Here is a 22,954-nt window from a genome sequence, read left to right on the forward strand (position 1 = left end):
TTAATTTATCAGTCCAGCATTAAGCTTATTTTGTTGATCTTTCCCGTAAGCGACCACCTCCCGTAAGCGACCACCTTGTTGTGCATCAAGGGTGGTCGCTTACGAGAGAGTTGACTGTAATTGTTTTATTAAAAACAATCAAGTAATATTGGTAGGCCTTGCTGATTTCCTTTTCAAGAGTAACCAGAAAACAATTTATGGTCGCTACTTCTCGGGCATGGTATAATGGTTCATATACCATGGCCGCTAAGCCAATCAAAACTCTGGATTTGCATTTTACAATGATCCAGTTTTTAATAAATATATATATATATATATATATATATATATATAACATATAGTCATAATGTACTTTCTGCAGGACGAGTATATCATAGCTGTAACTTATTTTACAAAATAACTTATTTTACAAAATAGTATTACAAATAAAATAGCTCATGGGGACTTACTGTCTTCATCTGTGATGACAATGATAGGACTGCTAACATTTCCATCTCCCTTTACCGTAGAGGCAAACACTGTGATGCCGTAGTTGGTGTATTCATTCAGACCTGTCAGTGTTGCCTGCCTTGTTGGAGCATTCACTACCTCGGTTTGTGGACGGTCGCTAGGTAATGCCTTGTAAGTAACTGTATAACTCAGGATAATACCATTTTTATCAGCTGATGGAACTTCTCCCCATTGAACCAAAATACTGGTAGAGCTGGTGTAGTGTCCCTGAAGATTGTCTGTGGGAGCACTTGGTTCTGCATAGAGACAAAAGATCAGAAATAAAAAAGGATAAACCCACCATTTTCTTGCTTCAAGAAAGCTACAATTATAGGCCAATTTCTTTCCTTTCTAATTTGAGCAAAATATTTGAGAAAGCTTTATATCATCGCCTCTACAGTTGGAAGAATTTACAATACTGAATTTGTCGGCTCCAGTTTGGTTTCAGGGAAAATAAAAGTGTTCGACTCAGTACCCATGCTCTTATCTCTATGACTGAATCTATTTGCCAGTCCATTGATAATAATGAATTTGGCTGTAGTGTATTTATTGATTGGAAAAAGCCTTTGATACTGTTAATCATACAAATCTTTTACATAAGCTTAACCATTATTGAATAAGACGAGGCAATGTGCATGAATGCTTTTAATCTTGTTTATTCCAAAGAGAGAAATTTGTAAGTGTAAATAGTCATAACTCAGTTTTCCAACTTGTGGTGTTCCACAAGGATACATTCTAGGACCCTATTATTCTTGTTGTATGTAAATGACTTGCCTGGTACGTCTGGCTTATTATCCTTTTATTTATGTCCTGATACAAACCTTTATCTTTCTGGCAAAAGCTTTAGTTACCTTGAAACAATTCTTGATCACGAACCTAATTAAATCTGTGGCCGAATGGATGAAATGTAACCGCTTAGGACTAACTGTAAGTGTCTCTAAAAATAATTTTATTCTTTTTTCATTCCGAAAAACTTAAGCCTAAAAAGTCATTTAGTATTAAAATTGTTGATGTATGTAATGAACAAGTTGACTCCACTAAGTAGTTAGGTGTAATATTTGATGCCAACTTATCATGGAAAAATCATAGTAAGGAGCTTTGCTTAAAACTATCAGAAACTGTGGGAACTTGTCGTAAGCGAGACATTTGTCAATAGCGATATTCTTGTCATGCTTTACCACTCCTTTGTTTGTCTTTTCCTCTCTTATTGTGTCTATGTTTGGGGTTATATATTTCCTTTGTTGTAATTTCAAACACCATTATTTAATTTTTTAAAAAAGGATAAATTTTTCTCTGAACCTAAATCCCATTCTGAACCTCTTTTCAAATCTTTCAACCTACGTAACCTCGTTGATATTATTAAATCACAGCTTCTCTCTTTTCTTTGTCAATGGTAATGTAGACTCTCATCTCCGTGTTTCAGAGAATATTTCAAATTTACCCTCTTCTGTTCATGTGATGGAAATCTTTTTGTAGCCTAAGCTTAGACGAATCAATATGGTTTATGCTCCCTAAAATTTACTAGTTCTCATCAATGGAATTCCTTGCCTACAAGCATCAAATTCTCTTTCACTGTTTCATAAAACCCTTAAGAACTCTATGTTTGATTGTTATACTTCCGATTAGCTATGTGGCCTAGCGCATGAAAGCTCATGAAGAAATACCTTTTTATCATAAAGAAGACCTTACCAATGCTGTGTGTAATACTAATTCCATTGGGACCATCCTAACTCACTCCGTATGTAGATGCTATAATCTCCATTCTTTGTTTATAATGTATTTATTTGTATATGTTTATTGCTAATTTGTATCCTCTGTAAGTTGAATTGAGTTGAGGACGGTGCCTACTAATACAGAGGTATTTTTACGCAGTTTATTACCATGGTGGGAAAAGCAGATCTTAGCAAGGGCTATTGGAATCCAAAAAGAAAATTGGGGGTCACCATGCATTTTTTAGAGATGATTAAGAAACAATAATTCTAAAAAGTGCTAAAATACAAAGCAATGTATGGCATTTTTTTTTTATCAAATTGAAGCTTTATTATCTCTGAAAAATGCATGGCAAGCGTTCGATTTTCTTTTTAAATACCAAGAGCACTTGCTAAGTTTTTCTTTCTCCGCATAGTTTTAAACCGCGCAAAAATATCCCTGTATTAGTAGGCACCACCGATAGCAAACCCGAGTATCTCGAGATGCGCAGAACGTATGCGCGGTAACAAAGGAAGGCACCGTCCTTACATAAATTACCTGATATATTTGAAACAAAATCGGCTACTATTTCTTGACATAGCGCCGATAAATTATATCACTTTCAGGCCTGTAAGAGGTCACGCAATTATAATATTAAAAGACATTAATATTTTTCATACGGTTGAAGGGCAAGTTGTCTTCCAGCCCTACTAGTTGAGTTACTTAAATACTACTCCGTGTGAAAATGTGGCCAGAATGTAAATTCTCTTCTGTAAAAGTTATATGTGTTGAACTTAAAAGTTTCGACTATTCGGAATCCTTAACTATATATTATTATATAAAATATAGTGCTCGAATGGGATTGCTTTGATTCACTGCTAATTTTAAGCTCTAGGCTTTATAAAATTAAAAACTATATCAGTTTGTCACGCTGACACATAAAGAGGACTTGTAACATAATTACTTACTATCCTGATCAGTTCTAACAACAAGAACAGGACTACTGCGCGGTCCATCTCCTTTCACAGTAGATGCAAACACCGTGATATTGTAGTTCACATACTCCTTTAGTGCCGTTATGGTCTTTAGACGATCATTGGGTCCAACTGGAACATTTCCATTGTGATTCTCTGTTTGTGACTGGTAGTTAATAGTGTAACTTGTTATGATACCATTCTGTTGCTCCACTGGCACTTCATCCCACGAGACTATGATGCTGGTTGAGCTGGTGTTATATCCTCTTAAATTTTGTGGAGTACCATCAGGTCCTGATATAGAAATGAAAAGTTAAAATTATTGAGGGTGATGGTATATTCAATAAATTAAGTAAATTAAATAAATTCTTGGCCATTCTGTGATTGACAACCTGTGTTTTGTTCATGTTTCCATAATTCTTCGAGCCCCTTCAAACGTTGCATAGCGTAACGTAGTTATGGAATGCGGAATTTTTTGGTAGGAAGCTATCACTCGTGTTTAGAACTGTTTTGTTCAGAGGAAGAAACATTTTATTTATGAAGTTTGATAATACTGCATGGTATAATACGTCTCTGAGTACATCTTCTCTTGGAAAGTTCATTTTTCGACCGTTTGAGTAATTTGTTTGGTTTATAATTAAAGCTTTCGAAGGAGGGCCTTAGAGCAAGGTCATTAGGGTTGTTACTGATACTAGAAATAATAAAGAAAGAGTTTTCTTAATTATTCTATGGACTAAGGAAGGACGAAACATCATCAGCAAATAACCCTTTTGCAACCAGATAATGGCCCTTCTTTCATCAGCGAACTTCATGAAATTTCAATCACCAAATATTCTAGCGAAAAACAACACACTGCCAGAACGGAAAAGTGGAAGCTTATTCAAAGGAATTTACTTACTATCCTGATCAGTTCTAACAACAAGAACAGGACTGCTGCGCGGTCCATCTCCTTTCACTGTAGATGCAAACACCATGATATTGTAGTTCACATACTCCTTTAGTGCTGTTATGCTCTTTTGACGATCATTGGGCCCAACTGGAACATTTCCATTGTGATTCTCTGTTAGTGACTGGTAGGTAATGGTGTAACCTGTGATGATACCATTCTGTTGATCCGCTGGTACTTCATCCCACGAGACTAAGATGCTGGTTGAGCTGGTGTTATGTCCTGTCACATTTAGTGGAGCACCGTCAGGTTCTAATATAGAAATGAATAGTTAAAGTTATTGAGGGTGATTATATGTTAAATAAATTGACTAAAACCTCGGTCATTTTGTGATTGATAACCTGTGTTTTGTTAATGTTTCCAAAAATCTTCGAGCCCCTTCAAATATTGCATAGCGTAACGCAGTTATGGAATGCGGCATTCTTTTGTAGGACACTTTCCACTCGTGTTTAGAACTGTTTTGTTCGGAGGAAGAAACATTTGATTAATGAATTTTGATAATACTGCATGGTATAATGCGTCCCTGAGTATATCGTCCCTTGGAAAGTTCATTTTTTGGCCGTTTGAGTAACTTATTTGGTTTTACAGTTTTCGAAGGAAGGTCTTAGAAAAAGGACATAAGGGTTGTTACTGATACTAGAAAAATTAACTCAAGAAAGAGTTTTCTTATTCTATGAACTAAGGAAGGACGCAACATCATCAGTAAATAAACCTTTTGCCACCAAATAATGACGCTTCTTTCATCAGCAAACTTTATGGAATTCCTATCATCAAATTTTTCAAACATTTCCAAAAATTTCTTTCCAAAGATAAAACACACTGCCAGAACAGAAAAGTGGGAGCTTTTTCCATAGTAGTTTACTTACTATCCTGGTCTGTTCTAACAACAAGAACAGGAGTACTGTGTGGTCCATCTCCTTTCACAGTAGATGCAAACACCGTGATATTGTAGTTGACATACTTCTTTAGTCCCGTTATGCTCTTTTGACGATCAATGGGCCCAACTGGAACATTTCCATTGTGATTCTCTGTTAGTGACTGGTAGCTAATGGTGTAACTTGTGATGATACCATTCTGTTGCTCCACTGGCACTTCATCCCAAGAGACTAAGATGCTGGTTGAGCTGGTGTTATATCCTCTCACATTTTGTGGAGCACCATCAGGTCCTGATATAGAAATGAACAGTTAAAATTATTGAGGGTGATGATATGTTCAATAAATTGGGTAAATTAATTAAATAAATTTCTCGACCATTTTGTGATTGACAACCTGTGTTTCGTTCATGTTTCCAAATTCTTCGAGTCCCTTCAAACGTTGCATAGCGTAACGCAGTTATGGAATGGGGCATTTTTTGATAGGACACTAACACTCGTGTTTAGAACTGTTTTGTTCAGAGGAAGAAACATTTATCAATGAATTTTGACAATACTGCATCGTATAATACGTCTCTGAGTACTTCTACCCTTGGAAAGTTCATTTTTCGACCGTTTGAGTAATTTGTTTGGTTTATACAGCTTTCGAATAAGGCCTTAGAGAAAGGTCATTAGGGTTGTTACTGATTCTAAAAATAATAAAGAAAGAGTTTTCTTATTCTATGGACTAAGGAAGAACACAACATCATCAATAGATAATTTAACCCTTTGCAACCAGATAATGGCGCTTCTTTGATCAGCGAACTTATGGAATTCCAATCACCAAATATTCTAGCGAAAAAAACACACTGCCAGAACGGAAAAGTGGAAGCTTTTCCAAAGGAATTTACTTACTATCCTGATCAGTTCTAACAACAAGAACAGGACTACTTCGCGGTCCATCTCCTTTCACAGTAGATGCAAACACTGTGATATTGTAGTTGACATACTCCTTAAGTCCCGTTATGCTCTTTTGACGATCATTGGGCCCAACTGGAACATTTCCATTGTGATTCTCTGTTTGTGACTGGTAGGTAATGGTGTAACCTGTGATAATACCATTCTGTTTATCTGCTGGTACTTCATCCCACGAGACTAAGATGCTGGTTGAGCTGGTGTTATATCCTCTTACATTTTGTGGAGCACCATCAGGTTCTTATATAGAAATGGAACGTTTGAGTTATTGAGGTTGATGATCTCTTTGATAAATTAAATTAATTCATCGAGTTTTTGTGATTAATAATCTGTGTTTTGTAAATGTTTCCAAAAATTTTTGAGCCGCTTCAACCGTTGTATTCGCGTACGGCAGGTACGGAATTGGGTATTTTTACGATACTACCAGGTGTGTGACTACCATCTGATGAAAATGTAGATTACAATACGAGTTTAGGAGATCTGAAAAAAAGTCATGGTGGCGATGGAGTTGGATTTGCCATGTTGTACAGTTAGACCTAGAACCAGGACCTTCATATATCCACTTATTTGGACATTAAAGCAGTTTTGTCAAAAAGTAAGAGTTGGTCTTTAGCTTGCTGCACCGAATTAGTGTTGGCAAACGACAGGATAACATGAAGGCACTTCAGTTTTTCTCGAGAGTAAGTCACACAAGGCTAAGATGACATTCATTGAAGAAGGACAGCTTCATTCGCTGGTATAGATTCATAAGAGGAAGGAACCTGTCATTTAGCAATCCAAGGACGGCATGTGCAGGGATAAAAGCTTACAGAAGAGGATTTACAGGTTTAATTCAGCAACATAATAAGGAAAATGACATGCTGAAAAGTGATGCATCGAGTCATGGCAAGTCTGCTGAACCACAACAAATGCAATGCGCACTATTGCAAATATTCACCAAGGAGAGTAAGCAGTGAACTCTTTGATGTGGAAATTTTGCAAGTCGGAGAAGTCTGAATGAAGAACAGTTGGCTTGGTGGTTTTAGCCTGGGGAGATTTGACATCCCGGGAATTGATTGTATAAACGCTAATGATGTTTGTCATCTTGAAATGTCCTCTCCAGATACCCGCCATCTTAGTTTCCTAGTTAACTGGAAGTCTCTACGTCTGTTTCACGTACATGTTATCGGACGGTGAGCTTTGGCTGACAGTGTGTTACCTGGTATTCAGTAGAAAAAAGGAAAAAAGAAAAAAGGAAAAAAAAAAAAAAGGAAGAAACTTTCTCTCCTCACTGACCGGGACCAGAACTCGAGACCACAGATCGCCATGATCGAGCAAAACCTCGAGGTCTGGGGTGGGTGACCGACGAAAAATACAGAAGAAAAAGAATGGGTATCACTTGAAGCGGCGTGTCATATAATGACGTCACGCGGGTGGCTTAAAAAGAAGAGAAGGGAACGGAATTTGAAAGAAAGAGATGGATTCTGTCCATAAAAGTAGAAATGGGTAGACGGAATAACTTACTATCTTGGTCTGTCTTCCTTTCGATTTGTTTGCTCTTAGCACTGACTCCCTTACTGTTAAAAGCCTGCATGGAAAACATGTACCAGATGAACTCCTCCAATGATGTCACCAGATATGAAGTGGTGTCCTTTCCAAGCACAGTGCGATTTTCTTTTTGTGGGCTATCTGTTTTCTTGTACAAAATGAAATACCCCTGGATGGCACCTCTGGCTTGTTCTTTGGTTAGCATCTAAACGGAGGAAAAAAAGGGAAAAACATTACGGTAAAAAACCATGTTCTTAAATACACTTAATGGAAGAAAGCGCGTTCATGTTAAACACTGTTACCTAATTTTAAATAATAGGAGCCGATTGTTTTCTTGGAAGCATTCGAACTGCAAATTCTTTGTGATCTTGTATGTTAAAGTGCACCATAAGGCTAACACGCTAAGACCTTGACCGTAACCATGATATCAAAATTCTTTTCTAATCATACCTGCCAAGAGACATTGACAGCAGTGGAATTGAGAACAGTCACAGTGAAGGCTGGAGCAGTACTTGGAGCTGTTAAAAGAATTTCATCATGCAATTATCGTTCTTGAGTATTGGCATTGGCGTGTGCTATTGCATAGAAATGTCCCTAAACACTGATCTCTACTGTAAACAAAATGTTGAGTAACAAAGGAAATCCGGCCGAATAACTTATGCAAGCCTCTATTACTAAGAGAAAAAGAATGCTAATCATACTTGTTTCATTTCAATTACGTGACTGAAACTGGAGGAACAGAAAGAGTGTACTTATTTAAACAGTTGTATGTCATTGATGTGTTACACAATATTGGCTACTTGTTTAGAGAACATGAATCAAAATCACTGCCCCCCAAAATGGATACATTTGCCACCCTATCGTTTATGTGAAAACCGTTCACAATACCGAAAAGTGTAAAGAAATAAGTATTCTGCACTTTGTAGAGTAAAATAAGGCATGTTCAAGGAAGTTATACCAATCCATAAAGTTAAAGCTCTCATACACTAATTAACCAGGAGAGTGATTCCACACATTTTCGAGTAAAAGCTAGTAAATAACATACCTTGTTCATCTGTAGTTGTGTCAACTACAGAGCTCTTAAGACTAGGACCAACTTTGTTAGTTGCAAACACCTTAATAAAGTAGGTTGTCCAGGGAAAGAGATCCTCAAGAGAAGCACTTGTGGAGGAACCAGATACCACACAGGTACCATTGGACAATCCTTGACATTTAACATCCCTGAAGTTCTGATTATCTTCACTGATCTCCACTGTGTAGTTAAGAATTTCACTGTTTCCATCAAAACCAGCTCTCCAGGAGATATTCACCACACGTGATCCCTTAGAGTCAACCAACACATCTTGTGGTGGGTCTGGTGCCACTGTGAAGTACGATATTGTTTTTAGTAAACACAACTAAACTAAAGACCCGCAAGGTGTAATGGCATCTCCCATCGTACCATTAGTTGGTTAACGGCACTGGCTCGGTTTGCCGAGGTCTGGTAAACATGGCAGGTCTGGTAAAGTCAGCTTGGCTAGCCGAAATCCCAGTATAGCGTTGCCGGAATGCGGGTTACCCGTGCTGAGATTTACAATTGTCAATGTAATCTGTTCACCAGGCCAACCCAGCTTTAAATTGGGTCAGCAATTTCATTTCGCACGAAAGCTGATTCCGCCTTAGTCGATCCTTCTCTTGAAACATGACAGATGAAGGGAATGCAAAATGCTGGAATAACGAACCTAACATCATTCGATCTAATCTTCATTATTGGAACCATTATAACATTGTTATACCTTGATTTGGCAAGTGCTGGGCTGGCTCACCTCATGTAATACAAATCCGACCCGGCAAATCGAGCCAGCCCGGCTCATGTTATCACGACCCCTAAATCAGAAGAGCCCCACCTATCATCATGATGACTACCACCTTGGCTCTGTTTTCAGACACTAATTGCAAGGTGTGCAAACTGCTGTTTCTTAGTAATACTGGTTGAGAAAATTTGTTTAATGTATCAATCTGATTCCTTTACTCTCTTCTTTTTTCGACTTGTTTGCTTAATTATATGCTGATTTAATCATAAGAAGAAATTTTAAAACTATAGATACTGATCATTCACATCATATATAAGTGCTTTAAGTGAAACAAACCTTGTACAACAATTGATGTTGTAGCAGCTGCAGATGAATTATGGACACTGTTTATAACCAGACATGTGTAATTCCCAGCAACTTCTGAAGTGCTTGCATTGATTCTCAGCTGTATTAGGCTTCCACTGAAAAATGCAATGGACCCTTGTGTAAAATTCTCAATGGAGGCATTTCTTGAAATAACAGTTCCATCTTTTTTCCACTGCACTTCAGCGGGTGTTGGTGAAGATTTGTAGTGGCATGTCAACAGAATGTTGTTTCCTATAACAACAAACTGTCTTGGAGGACCATCAATTGCCACCTCTGGTTTAACTGCAATGAAATGCAAAACAGTATTGCAGTCAGTTGATTTAAGAATTGGTTCATGCTAGTGACAAGAAAATAGTGCGCGGAAAACAGGTTTATTTGTGATCGATTACAAAATTCTCTCGATGCGCGTACAGAAAAACAAAGATTCTTATTGGCTGGTTACAAACACGCCACAATGACTGTTTGCACGTTTGGTGAACGAGAACGTTTCATCCGAAAATGGCAAAGAAAATTGCTTCTTTTCAATGAAAATGTAGACAAACGTTTTTCCAAGTCCAAAGAATGATAAAGTACTCAAATTTGTCAAATGTTCAAGTCAAAGTTAAAGGCTGAAACTAGAGTTTGGATTCATATAACGATGTTTACGTTGTGCACGGTACAGTTGGAGAAGACCGCGCTCCGGGAACTTGCTGTTGTTGTCTTCTCTTGTGCGACGACCACACTGTTGTTTTGAATTTCTCTGCAAACAGCAGTGGTAGAAGACTCAGATGAACCAGGCGCAAGGCTTCTTGAGAGAACTTCACTGCAACTGCGAAGCTGGGACGAAGATGGGCGCGTATTGTAATGTGCAAGACTTTGTTCACTCCTGTGGCCGGAGATCGCCATGATGTGTCTGTTGGGGATGCTTGCGTTAGACCACAGAGTTATGGCAGTTGCTCTGATGCTATGGTTCGTGTAGGTTTTTGACAGGGGTGCTGCTTCGCTGATATTCTTCATCATGGAGTTGGGCGAGTTCACTCCGACGGGACGCGCTTCATACCATACGTTGTCTCCAACACTCCAATTCTTTCGTGGATATATTGAAAAAACGAATCGCACTTTGGATTTAATTTCGATAAGTACAGCTCCAAGGCCTTATAGCCGTCGTTCGGGTCTTCTGTTTCGTACATTCGGGCGTACTTTTCTGTGCTGGGAACGTCAGACACTCCACCGGGATGATTCTTCGTAACCTCGTCATGTGCCATTGTCACGTACTTTCGGCCAGTTGGGTCGACTTCAAACTTGAAGCTGGTCGGTTTGAGCTGTCTCTGTCCTTCCCGACCTCTTCTACAAAAAAAGAGAACCACATGGAACCATACATTTCGTAGAAGAGCGAGTGGGTTGCTCAGTGCAAGAACCTGTGAGGATTTAAGCCGCACTATTCTTCGTTTTCAATTGCCGGCTTGTGCTTTACGTTTTTTCCCCCTGACGCTTCAGGTTAACAACTTGTGCATTCAGCATCTCGTTTGATCTTTTAAACCTTGGGTCGGATGAGAGCTTTAGGCCTTTATTAAGTGGCGGTGCGTTCAAAAATCTTTCCACAGACCGGCGAAAACCGAGGAGTGTAGACTTGCTGTACACTTCTCCTGATTTGTTCCTGGCCTCTGCGTAAAATCTGCGAAGGTTTGTATCCAGCTGACCAAGTGTCATGTTTTCATGCGGCGTTTGTATTTTTCTCTCAGTGCACCAAGCTAAAAAAATGTTAATACCATTTAGTTTATAGATGTACAATGCGTGAAGATTTTTTTTAACCGTGTTTGAATAAATCTCTCAGCTTAGATACAAGTTGTCAAGTACTTTACTTGTTGTTGTTGTTGAGTAATTAGTCAAATACACTGTAGCAACTGCGGAAATTTTTACTTCTCGGATTATTTCGTTTTAATAATTTTGTTACCGAGTCTGTAAGAAGCTTCTTGTTTTCATTACCATGAACAAACGAAAGAAACAGTAATAATTACCTTTGAATGTTGCCACAGACCAATTTGTGGCTTTTTTAGTGCGAGCGGAGTGCCTTTCCGCGAGAATTTTCTGCAGCTCGGGCTCTGTTAAATTTGGAAAACGCGTTTTTTCACTGCTTTTGCTCTTCTCTTTGTGTGCTAAAAACTCCATTTCAAGAGAAAAGTCGGGTAGTACTTCATTATTTCTAGTTCCATTTCCGGTGAAACTTTGTAACAACTTTAAGCGACGGAAACCCGAGTTTGTCTGCAAGTTACACACGTCATCAGATGGACGCACGGCCGTGCGTATGTTGAAAAATATACTATGATGACGCCAATAGAAATTAGCTAGGGAAGCGCGCGCGCTGTGTTATAAAATAAAATATCATTAGCATGCTAGCTCAAGCAATATTGCTTGAGCTAGCATGCCAAAGATGACTTTTTCGAGATATCTCGAAAAAGTCATCATGTTTTCTATAACTAAAAACTGTTCTGAATTATGTTTAAACCAAGTTTTCATGTGGGAAAGCAGAGCAACATTTGTTCAAGATCTTAAGAACGTTTAGATTTCAGACAGTTCAACACACTTGCTTGATGACGTGAAAAATTTATCGGTGTATACTGGACTGTTTGGTAAGCCTAAATCGCCTCAGAAATTTGGATTTAGTTGTAAAGCAAATTTTAAGTTTTCGTTGAGAAAATGTCAGCTCAGAATTTTGTTTTCGAAGGGGCAAACATGTCGTTAAAAATGCAAAATAAGGTCCCTGGTTTTTTTTTTCGTAAAGCCAACAACAGCTCGTAAACTCAGGGAATAAGATTCCGTTTACTAAAACTTTCTGGAACTTAAATTTTCAAGGAACAGCATCTGAACAGGTCAAACTGTATTAGCTTAGACAGATATGCCTTTCAAATTTGAAGTATTTTGCACTGATGAATGTTCTTGTTGGGTACACGTGTTTAACGAGGAAGAGAAGAATAACCGAGCAACGAGGAAATAGTTTGTGTTACAAATTTGTCATTGATAAGGCATTCTAATTTCTTCAAAGTAAGCGTACAACTCAACAGAAGAATCGCAGCTATTGCTATTGTACTTACGAATGAATGTCGTACGTGTTTGATTTGAATATATAATTATTACTTGTTTGTTACGCAAACATTCCTGTCAGTTTTGTTCAAAGCTGTTTCAAGTAACGACATCGGCTTAATTTTGAACCCTGAAGCTTACCCGACATTAGACCGAAAGGTAGTATGGGTAGCTATAAGTCTTTTGTGATTGGGAAGCATGTCTGATGAAGAATTGTACCATGACTTGTAAAATAACTATAACTACTGTTTATACCGTCGGCTATTTGAATACTACGGTCCCGGAAGTTTCTTGCACAATAACTAATGAAATCTCAGGCGAAGTGAAGGTATTTTAAAGACCATTAAACTGATTTTACCCTATAATCTACTTGGAGATATACTTATTTAGAAAGTTTGAGTTAAAAAAATAGTTTTGTCGTCGAAAAGGAGCAAATTTAAAAGGTGCTAGATAGCGTTAACTAAAGCTGTCGCCCAATGTTGTTCATCCCGATCTGAATACAAAGCACTGATCATGATTAAAAACAACTTACCTCCAAATGCGAAAATAACACTAGCAATTAACAGTAGTGAGAGTTCTTTGCACTGATCATGATTAAAAACAACTTACCTCCAAATGCGAAAATAACAGAAGCAATTAACAGTAGTGAGAGTCCTTTAACAGCCATTTTAGAGCTAAAAGGTAAATAGGTTTGCGCTTTCGCTTAAATTGTGTCCGTTTCAGTACAGGGGAATCAGTTAACCACAGCTGCAGCTGTACGTATGCAAAGGATATGTTTAAACCCGTGACGGCCTGGTTCGCGTGACGTTCATTCGATTTGCATTTCGAACAGAAGCAATAATAAACAAGTCAAAGGACAGGTCAAGCATAAAACCTGGCAGGCTGTAAACGTGAGCTTTTGCTTCAGCACTTAAGGATGCCGAGAGCTCCAAAGTATATTTTATTTTATAGTTTTTATAACCACGGCTTCCGAGATTTAGGGATACCATCACCGTCGGAGGTGACCGACGTTATAATGTGTTATAAGCGGTTTTTTTTCTAAAATTTATCGTGAACAGGACTTTGTATTACGGAATACGAACCGAAAGGAGTTAATGTGCCTGTTAATCATAACTGCATTTATCCGTACCTAAGAAAGGTCATGTATCTTTGTCTTGTTCTCTTAGTACCTGTTTAGGAAGGTTCTTGAAGACCTTTTTAACAAAATGCTCTCTCTCAGCTGACAATTAAAAAAATGTTTGATGAAAATACGAGTAGAGGATTCTTCTTATTTCAGTAAAATAGGAATTATATTAAGAGAATGTTTACATAACAGTTGCGGATATTACTTCTTTGTTTACCTGATTCAAGGAAAGATTCACAGAGCAGGGAATGGAAATGTTCCAAAAAAGCTCTCTTTTACAATTAATACTCAGTTCGGCACAAATTTGTAGGGAGGTTATTTTCCAAGTGATAAAGGGGGGGTTTTCGACTGTTATTATGGGTATCTCTCTAGCGATCACACAAGTTTGGTGTATAACTATATGATGGTACCTTTTAGGGTATTGAACCCAAGAATACAAGAAGTAAAAGTCAGTCAATTGATTTGGTACCCTCTGAGGGTTCTTTTCAGAATTACCGACGATCACCCCCGTAACTCTTACATGGGAGCACCCCCTCCCCTCGGGGACTTTCTGTCAAGTTTACTATGCTTGGACCAGGATATTTCATCGTACGATCTTTTCGCTTTTAGCTTGACGTTTAATCCGAAGTGCATCAAATTCTCCCTGCTATACGAAAAAGCTTTCAACGAAAGATATGCTTACCAGTGTCGACTCGCCAAGCAGAATTTCAATGAAATTGTTTCCTTTCGCATGCCCTAGACCATAATATCTAATACAGTCGAACTTCAATGTGCGACCACCTCTCGTAAACAAAGCCCTATATTTGGAACCTCTCGTAAACAATCACTCCACATTTTTTCATCCTATTTCGAAAATGTTCTATAACTTTTCATTGCGATTGAATATGGCAAAACGCAGACACGTTTTTTTAGCGCTCTGGGTCCGGAAACTGAGGAGCAAATTAAGTTAGCGAAAAAAAAATTGGCTTTGACCAGGGTGGCCCTTTCAGCACGAAACTGATATCAATAGAGGCAATGCGTAATTTATGAATACTACAAAATAAAAAGTTTACATATGTACAAGAAAAGTAAAAAGTAAATAAAAATAGTTAAACATCACATGGTTAAAAACAGTAACTAAATCTTACAAGTAACGATTAAAGCTAACCTTAAAATCAAGTAAAATGATGTTTAAGAAGGTTATTAAAATTAGAGAGCGACGTGACTTCTTTGACTGGTTTTGATAATTTATTAAAAAGGACCGAACCTGAATATCTGATTAGTGTTTCTGTCACTAGAACATAGGCCCTCGAAGCAATATTTCGTTTCAAGACATAGAACGTCCACGGGGCAACTTTCAGTCGATAGTACCTTGACCAAAATACTCTACGGATTTTATATCCTTCCTTATCGTGGGTGTGGGTAACAAAAAAGAAGTTTATAATTTTATAATTTTGTCGCCTACGAATCACAACTCAGAGCCTACGACAGGCATGAAAATTTGTTCCGGGGAGATTGTTTCGCCAGTGATCCAAACTGTTCGAGTTTAGTCGTTCCCCGTGGGCTTATATTTCCACGGCACCCTCTTCACTTCTTCATCAATGATGATCTAGTGGGATTGGGTCGTATGTGTGGGTAAGGGTCGTGGGTAACAAAAATTACCAAATAATAAAAATGCGTCACAAAAAGAATTGTATTCATAAGTTTTCAATTTTGTCGTGTTCGGACCGCAAATATATCAAGGAACTCGAGTCTCCTGTGATAAACAGTCTTTTCAGCAGAAATTGTTTTGTAATGTTCAAATTTTGTTCCATGTGGAGCTTTTTCAATGTAAAGATTGTAATACTGTGCAGCGTAGTTAATAAATGTGAATCCAAAATATTATAAAATTGACGCTGTAAGATATTTTAAACCGACGTTTCGGCAATGCTGCCTTCTTCAGGGTACAAAACTATACCGTTAATATTTATGGTTATATAGTTATAAAATTTGTATAGTTTTTCCGGCAGCATTGCTGAAACGTCGATTTAAAATATCTTACAGCGTCAATTTTATAATATTTTGGATTCACAGCTTTTTTAAAAAGGCAAGCTCTTATGTTCTCAATGAATGATGATCAGGCCCATCCGATCCCCTCCTGTTGGAAAATTCGACTACTCAAGATGACTTTCATTCGCGCTTAAACACAAGTTAAGATACGATAGTTCCCTAACGCACTCACTTAATTGCTTCTTCTGTTCCACCGTTGTAAATAAAGTATTCGTTCTTTAGCTCAGTTACTTAGTAGGTGACCATGCGTGAAATGATGAGAATTTATTTAGACTTCCCATCATTTTCCCAGACAGGCATCTATATTTAGCCAAGAATTTTAAGGAAGCTAAGCATTTGTAGTGTAACAAGAACAATGACTTTATTACTGATTCTAAAAATGTCTTATCATGAACTGGCCCACTGGTATCAATTGGTTATCTTGGCGAGCCAGCTATACATCAAATATAGATAAGTACTTTTGTCTAGTTCTTTATCCAGAGGCTTGTGATCATATAATGATCTGAGTGAGGCTGGAGCCGCCTTAACTATTTGTAGTAAGCCTGGGAATTTAAATCTACTGTCCAGTATAATGAGTGTTTTCCTCAGTCTGATTCTAAATACCCCCTTTGCGTTTGATTGACGCTCGTATTAAGCAGTCTGGTCAGAAGATGTGTTTTCTTACGTTTCCTGACGTTCAGTGGCTGGCGCCTGGTGTGGTCAGAAATCTGGGTTCCATTAACGAGCTCACCTTGAGGTTGAATCAAGTTATAATAGAGAGATTTTTAAAAAATCACGTTGACGGCACGCGACAAACGCAAGATTCACGTACATGTTTTCTTGCAAAAATAAGTACATAGCTAAGAATTGATGCTAATACAAAACTACTCAATTTTACTGAGAAACTGAAAACAGCGAGCGGCAAATATATAAACATGATCACGCGGTCATTTCTTGAGTTGGATCGTCTGAGGGATGGTGTTTACCAGGCATGTCTATAATTTCCTCTTTGGGGTCATCGTGCAAATTTTTCGAACTTGCTTTAGTTTCTACAAGAATAAAAACAAGTAAGGAAAAGTCAGTTAATACGAAGGTGGGCACGAAGGGCCGGGGTGCAATGCGTTGAAAAGTTAATTCTTCTCATTGAATGCATTTCGTTAGTTCTGATCACTCAATTGCCATTGCTTTGAAATTTATAAGATAAAATAAGATTTTGGCCATTCCTGCTAATCTGATAAATAAATGTAAGCACGGCTGCAAATAACGTGGAAGATAAAACTTAAGCTCAACTTAACAGTTTAGATAAGGCACCCTTGAACCACTTGTGGTTTGCATCTGACGACATCAAATGTGCAAACCTGGGTCACTTATTATACCAAACCGGTGTTTAAAATTATTGTTCATGAGAAACTTGAGTTAATGCACATTTTTATGTCTCCAGATTGCTTTCATTCCTTCGCAGATAGATATGCTCTAAGAATTATGAACATTGCACATTCACCCTAGGTTACGTTACGTTACGCTGTTTTTGTATAATGAACCATGAACCATGAACCATGAACCATGAACCATTTGTCTTTGTACACCCACAGGTACCCCATAAAAGGTGAAAGGAACTTGGCATTAGGCCCCTCCGTTCAACCTAAGACCAAATATGTAACTAATTACAGACAATTGTCAAGAAAGAAAGAAAGAAAGAAAGAGGAAGGAAGGAAGGAAGGAAGGAAGGAAGGAAGGAAGGAAGGAAGGAAAGAAAGAAGAGTGTTCCATAACTTAGCAGTACACTAGATAAGCAGTGTGTGCCACAAGTAGTTGACAATAGTTCAAAATGTTGGTAACTCTTAAAGTATAATTAAGAGAACGTAGAGTAAACTGCGTTAAATTAGAGCGGTAATAATTAAAATAAAGACATTTATTTTAGGCAAAACAAAAAATTCAACGCCACTGCAAGTCAGTCTGATTATATTTGCGGAACATATATACCAACAAACTTGAACAAGACAAACCTTCATGATCAGGTACAATCCTTCCCGCTGAGGAAAAAATAAAAAAAAAGGAATTACAGTCAAGGCTAATGCAAATCTGGACTTTTCCTACTGTGATCACCCTACCAAAGGCCGCAGTAAAGTAAACTTACTTGACTTGTTAGTGACATTTTTTTGGATTTGGTACGGTATTCCAAAAGGTGTCGTAGGTCGCCTTGACGAGCTGGTCGGTATAATAGGGTTTCAGATTAAATAGCTGAGCTTATGTTTGGGCCTGGAAAAGAGGTTGTGATAATGAGGTGTTCGAGTTGGCGGTGTGTTTGTAAAGCGGTGTTCCCCTGCCATAAAAATTGCAAATAGGGGAGTAAGCCAAAACATATGAGTGAAAACGTACCATTGCGTCGATATCGTCGATACCAAATAACAGTCGCACATGCGATGAGCACCAAGACGACAAAAACTACAACGACGGTTACAATAATAACTGTTGGAGACTTTTCCTTAGACTGCGTTTGCTTGGCCTCTTCTGGAATAAGAACAAAAAGAAAAGAAATACTTATGATATCATAGGCAATAAACTAAATAGCCATTTCGAAATATAAACGACACCGCTTAGTGTGTGACAGTTCTTTCGTAATCTCGCTAACAATATATTTTTGTGGAATGAATCAGAGAGTACACTCTTAAAAGAGAAAATGAGGATCACTTCTTTCTTATAATATTGTTTCTTCTGTTTTGGTGGCAGTTTCTGTAACAGTAACGAAACCCAATCACTGTTTACTTTTGTCCACCATTTTGTTATTCTGTGGCTTCAAATGCCTTCAAACACGCTTATTCTAAGTACACTCTTTTTATCACAACCTTTTCTATTGGAATGTTGAGCCTCAAATTGAATAAAATTTTTAAAAACATCCCACTGAGAGTCAGTTAAGGACATTTTTACTTTGACCATTTTTTTAAAATGAGCAATTTGAATGCGGGTAAAATAAAATAAAAACTTTAGTCTATACAGACCACTTAATCGAAGTATCAAGAATTGGCTGACACGTTAACTTGTACGCAGTACAAGAGTAAGCCTCGAAAGCATGTCAACCACATTACAGAAAATAATGCTCTTTGAAAGGTTCCTGGTCCAACGTGCACATTGATTTATGGACATACTAGAACAGGTAACTTAAGAACATTTCAAGAACGTTTTCAGATTGAAAAAGCCCAAAATATAAGAACGTGCAGCCTAAGCCCTAAAATTGTACGTTCTTATAACAAAGAATGCATTCTATCTCCTTTGTAACTAATTGAAAGTATGATAATAATAATAATAATAATAATAATAATAATAATAATAATAATAATAATAATGATAATAACAGTAACAATAATAATACAAACCTTTTGTTGTAAACTGAATGAATCCCTCATTTTCATAATTGCCATCTTTGTCAAACGACCGCTGAAAGACCGCGTACTTGGTGTTGTCATTTAGCTTTCCATTCAGATACGCTGTGAAGGCTAAAACATGCCGGAAAAAAAAGTGTTGTCAGTTTAATTAATAACAGGAGTTTATTTGAATACTAAGGTGACAACGAGAGACAAAAGTTCAGATTCCGATCATTGATGCGTAGGTTCACTATATCAGATGTTTAAAACGTGGAAGAAATTCCCATTTCGAAAATTAATAACCGATTTCCAGCATCATTAGCACTGTTATGTCTTCCATACAACGCATGTGCAATCTACTGAATAACTATTTTGAAACTGCCAATTGGAAATTAAATCATTTTGTACGCACTCTCCAAGTCTTTGATTATCACAAGTTTTTAATGTTATCGCTTTCAAGAGCGTCCACTGCAAAGTATATACAGTCCCATACCGAGTACATGAACATGGTCTCGACTTTTATATTTCTCTCACAACTGAAGACTCTTGTTACTCTGCACATAAATAATGTTCTTCAAAAAATTCATTTTAGTATCATCATCTTTAACCCTCAAGGCTAATATAATGAAAAAATATCCAAGTAATGATAAATTCTATTTCTGGCCAACTTACATGACACATCTCTTCGCCTTCTTCTAGTATCCGTTATGCCATTTCGTGAGTAGTACTTTCCATCTCCAACAGTAAATGTTGTTCCTGCATCCTCTGCTGCAAACTCTGCCGTGATATAAGGTTCGCCTTCCACTTGATCTTCATATATTCGTGTGACGTTTTCATATTTGGTATCAGCAGTATTTCCTGGATCTTGTTCAGTTTTCAATGGCGTAACGATCATTTGATAATAACTGCAAGTAAGAAAACCACAGTGTTCCTTAAAATATTTAAAGGAAAATGAAAAAAAGTTTCAGATATACTATCATATACTCGCGTAACATCTTCATAATGCTCATCTGCTGGATTTCCTGGATTAATGTCTGTTGTTAATGGTATAGCAATCATGTGGAAATAGCTGAAAGTACGATAACAGTTCGTCATTTAAAGCAGTAAAGGAAACAGAAGAACAAAATCTCAGTTTCATCGCTAAGTTTGGTCTGAATCTATTGATTCACTCACGGGATATCAACTATTATTACAAACTGTGTCATTGTATAATGCAATTTCAGAGATTTGATTGGCCTAGCGGCATAAAATGTGAGCCATTGTACCATGCTATAAAAACAGCGACCATTAAATAGTCTTCTGGTTGTTCTTGCAAACAGAAATCAGCAAGATCTACCAATATTTCTTGATTGTATTTAATAAACAGTTATTCCACCCGTGCTTGTTGGATATGAGATGATAATATAAAAACGAGGCGCGTACCTGATCTCAGATATTCAACGTGCACTCGTGGAGTATTAAACAAATATTCCATGAGGGCGCGTTGGATATGAGATGATAGATACGCGCCTCGTTTGCTATAATCATCTCATATCCAACAAGCACAAGAGGAATAATTAATTTTATTAATAACAATCAAGAAATATTACTAGATCTTAAGGACGGTGCCCACTAATACCGAAATATTTTTGTGTGACTTATGACTATGCGGGAAAAACAGATCTTAGCAAGGCGTCTTGGAATCCAAAAAGAAAATTGGGGGTAACCACGCATTTTTCAGAGATAATTAAGCAATACCATCTCTAAAAAGCGCCAAAATATAAAGCAATGTATGGGATTTTTTTCCTAAATTGAAGCTTAATTATCTCTGAAAAATGCATGGTTACCCCTAATTTTCCTTTGAGATACCAAAAGCACTTGCTAAGTTCTGCTTTCTCCGTATAGTTTTAAACCGCGCAAAATTATCCTTGTATTAGTAGGCACCACCCATAGGAAACCCGAGTGTCTCAAGATGCGCAGAACGTATGCGCAGTAACAATAGTAGGCACCGTCCTTAATGATTTCGCTTTGTAAGAACAACCAGAAGACAATTTCTCGAGCTTGGTATAATGGGTCTTGCTATATACCTTGAATTTCACTCAACAAAATGAGCACTGTGATTGGTTTGTTCTTGTTCACGTGTCCCTGATCAAATACAAATGTATCCCTACCGGGATACAATTCCACAGTTGTTGCCCTCTCAGCTTTTTTGTTTGTTTGTTTGTCTTGCTGTGATTGTTGAAGGGAAAGTCTAAATATATAACAAAGCACTCAATGTATGGTCCCTCGAGAAACTAGTTAGTTTTTGTTTTCCCTCGAGTCCTGATGTTTCCCTCCACTTCGTCTCGGGAAACACCAGGACTCTTAGGAAAACAAAACTAACTGTTTCCCTCGGGACCATACCTTAAGTGTATAATATACCATGGCCGCTACACCAATCAAATCCCTGGAATTGCATTACACAATGATACAGTTTTTAATAACTGTTAATTATGCGTTATTTTATACAATAAACACCGTGAGGAGCAACTCACAATTCCAACCTATCGAAGAAATCCTCAACATAAAAAAAGTCTGGCGGTTCAATTCAGTGGCTACATTAGCCTCAATCAATGAACTTTGCACTACAAACCTCACTGGACTTCCATTGGATAGATGGGTCGTGTTATGAAACGGGACTGTTACGGCTGTGGTTCCGATGTCGTCTTCATCAGGAGGTTTAACAGTGGGCACAGCTGAAACAGCGTTTAAACAAATGGAACAAGTGAATGCCTTTTGAGATGGACACTTTATATTAAAACCAGTTAATATAATGGTCAGTAGTTTTGCCTAATATAAATCTGATCCAGAACAAATAAATGTCTTGAATCAATTCCATTTTGAGCGCCACTGGTGATATTGAATAGATAATAGTGTTAAGGTTCTATAGAAAATAGTACTTCACCAAAAACGATGAAAACGAATATTTGGTTTCATTAACTGAACTAAAGAGATTCTATGTCCCTCAAATCTCTTTACGGTCGCCAAAATACCCAGTTGATAAACCTATTTGGTTTATTACTAGCTGGTGATATTGGTTTGATTTCTTGTTATGCCTAAAGAAGGTAATTTAAAATGCCCGAAGTTAAATTTGTGTTCCTTTCTGTTGTAAATACAGCTGAAACTGACTCAGCGACCAGTCCGCTGCTCGAGAATTGACCATCTTACTCAGCGTCGACCCTTGTTATTTGGTAGACAAACAATTATCCTATCAACAGTCCAACGTAGATGAAAATCCTGTGTAATCCTCTGTTTCCCTTTCACGACGGTGGTGGTCACTAAACAAGCGATTCAATTGCATTACCTATTTAGTGCTGTAAGATTACACTGTCTTATTGTTGAGATTTATGTTCACAGTACTGGCCTCCAAGGTGTCCTATTCATTCTTCTTACCTCCAGTGGTTGCCTTCACAGCGTTACTTACGGGACCATTGCCCTTTGAAGTTGCAGCTATAATCCAAAATGTATACTCAGCCTTCTGTCTCAGTCCATTAACAATTGCTTCTAACATAGGTGCTTTGACGATGATTGTGCCTTCTTTCTGATTCTCGTTCTTCACTTCCTTGTAGTGTACGGTGTATTGAACAATAATACCATGTCTGGACTCCGCAGGAACTGGTTTCCATATCACCAGAACGCTAGTGCTGCTAAGCACCGTCACGTTGGTTATTGTAGGAGACGAGGATGGTTCTGCGAAAAAGCAGTGGTAGAGCATTCAACCGGCATCTGGAAACTTGTGGCTTGGACTCCCGTTGGAGTACGTTTCATGATTGT

At 37.7% G+C, this 22,954-nt stretch overlaps 2 protein-coding genes and 1 pseudogene across 5 annotated transcripts in view; all 3 read right to left on the minus strand.

The window, feature by feature from the left end:
* Window positions 1-22,954, minus strand: part of LOC146462635 (protein sidekick-1-like) — a 48,568-nt gene that overhangs the window by 8,807 nt on the left and 16,807 nt on the right. Inside the window, exons 7-14 of one of the 3 annotated variants that reach the window (XM_085085425.1) lie at window positions 8,497-8,814; window positions 7,902-7,969; window positions 7,428-7,656; window positions 5,865-6,164; window positions 4,965-5,264; window positions 4,051-4,350; window positions 3,147-3,446; window positions 450-746 (exon numbers count right to left, since the gene is read on the minus strand). In XM_085085425.1, coding sequence (XP_084941551.1) covers window positions 450-746; window positions 3,147-3,446; window positions 4,051-4,350; window positions 4,965-5,264; window positions 5,865-6,164; window positions 7,428-7,656; window positions 7,902-7,969; window positions 8,497-8,814 — 2,112 coding nt within the window. The remainder of the gene's footprint in view (window positions 1-449; window positions 747-3,146; window positions 3,447-4,050; window positions 4,351-4,964; window positions 5,265-5,864; window positions 6,165-7,427; window positions 7,657-7,901; window positions 7,970-8,496; window positions 8,815-22,954) is intronic. The other 2 variants (XM_085085426.1, XM_085085424.1) reach the window with 2 other exon arrangements.
* LOC146462636 (uncharacterized) lies at window positions 9,749-13,743 on the minus strand (annotated as a pseudogene). Its single transcript, XR_014857085.1, has 3 exons — window positions 13,280-13,743; window positions 11,608-11,691; window positions 9,749-11,340 (listed from the first exon to the last, which is right to left on the minus strand). The product of XR_014857085.1 is annotated as an uncharacterized LOC146462636 (transcript).
* LOC146462637 (uncharacterized) lies at window positions 16,157-20,236 on the minus strand. The gene is made up of 6 exons (XM_085085468.1): window positions 20,137-20,236; window positions 19,835-19,972; window positions 19,175-19,294; window positions 18,180-18,311; window positions 17,807-17,833; window positions 16,157-16,849 (listed from the first exon to the last, which is right to left on the minus strand). The coding sequence occupies exons 1-6, from the start codon at window positions 20,219-20,221 to the stop codon at window positions 16,740-16,742; spliced, it is 612 nt and encodes a 203-aa protein (XP_084941594.1). The 5' UTR covers window positions 20,222-20,236; the 3' UTR covers window positions 16,157-16,739.

Source organism: Pavona decussata, unplaced genomic scaffold (genome assembly GCF_977016875.1).
Source record: "Pavona decussata unplaced genomic scaffold, jaPavDecu1.1 SCAFFOLD_186, whole genome shotgun sequence".
NCBI lineage: Eukaryota > Metazoa > Cnidaria > Anthozoa > Scleractinia > Agariciidae > Pavona > Pavona decussata.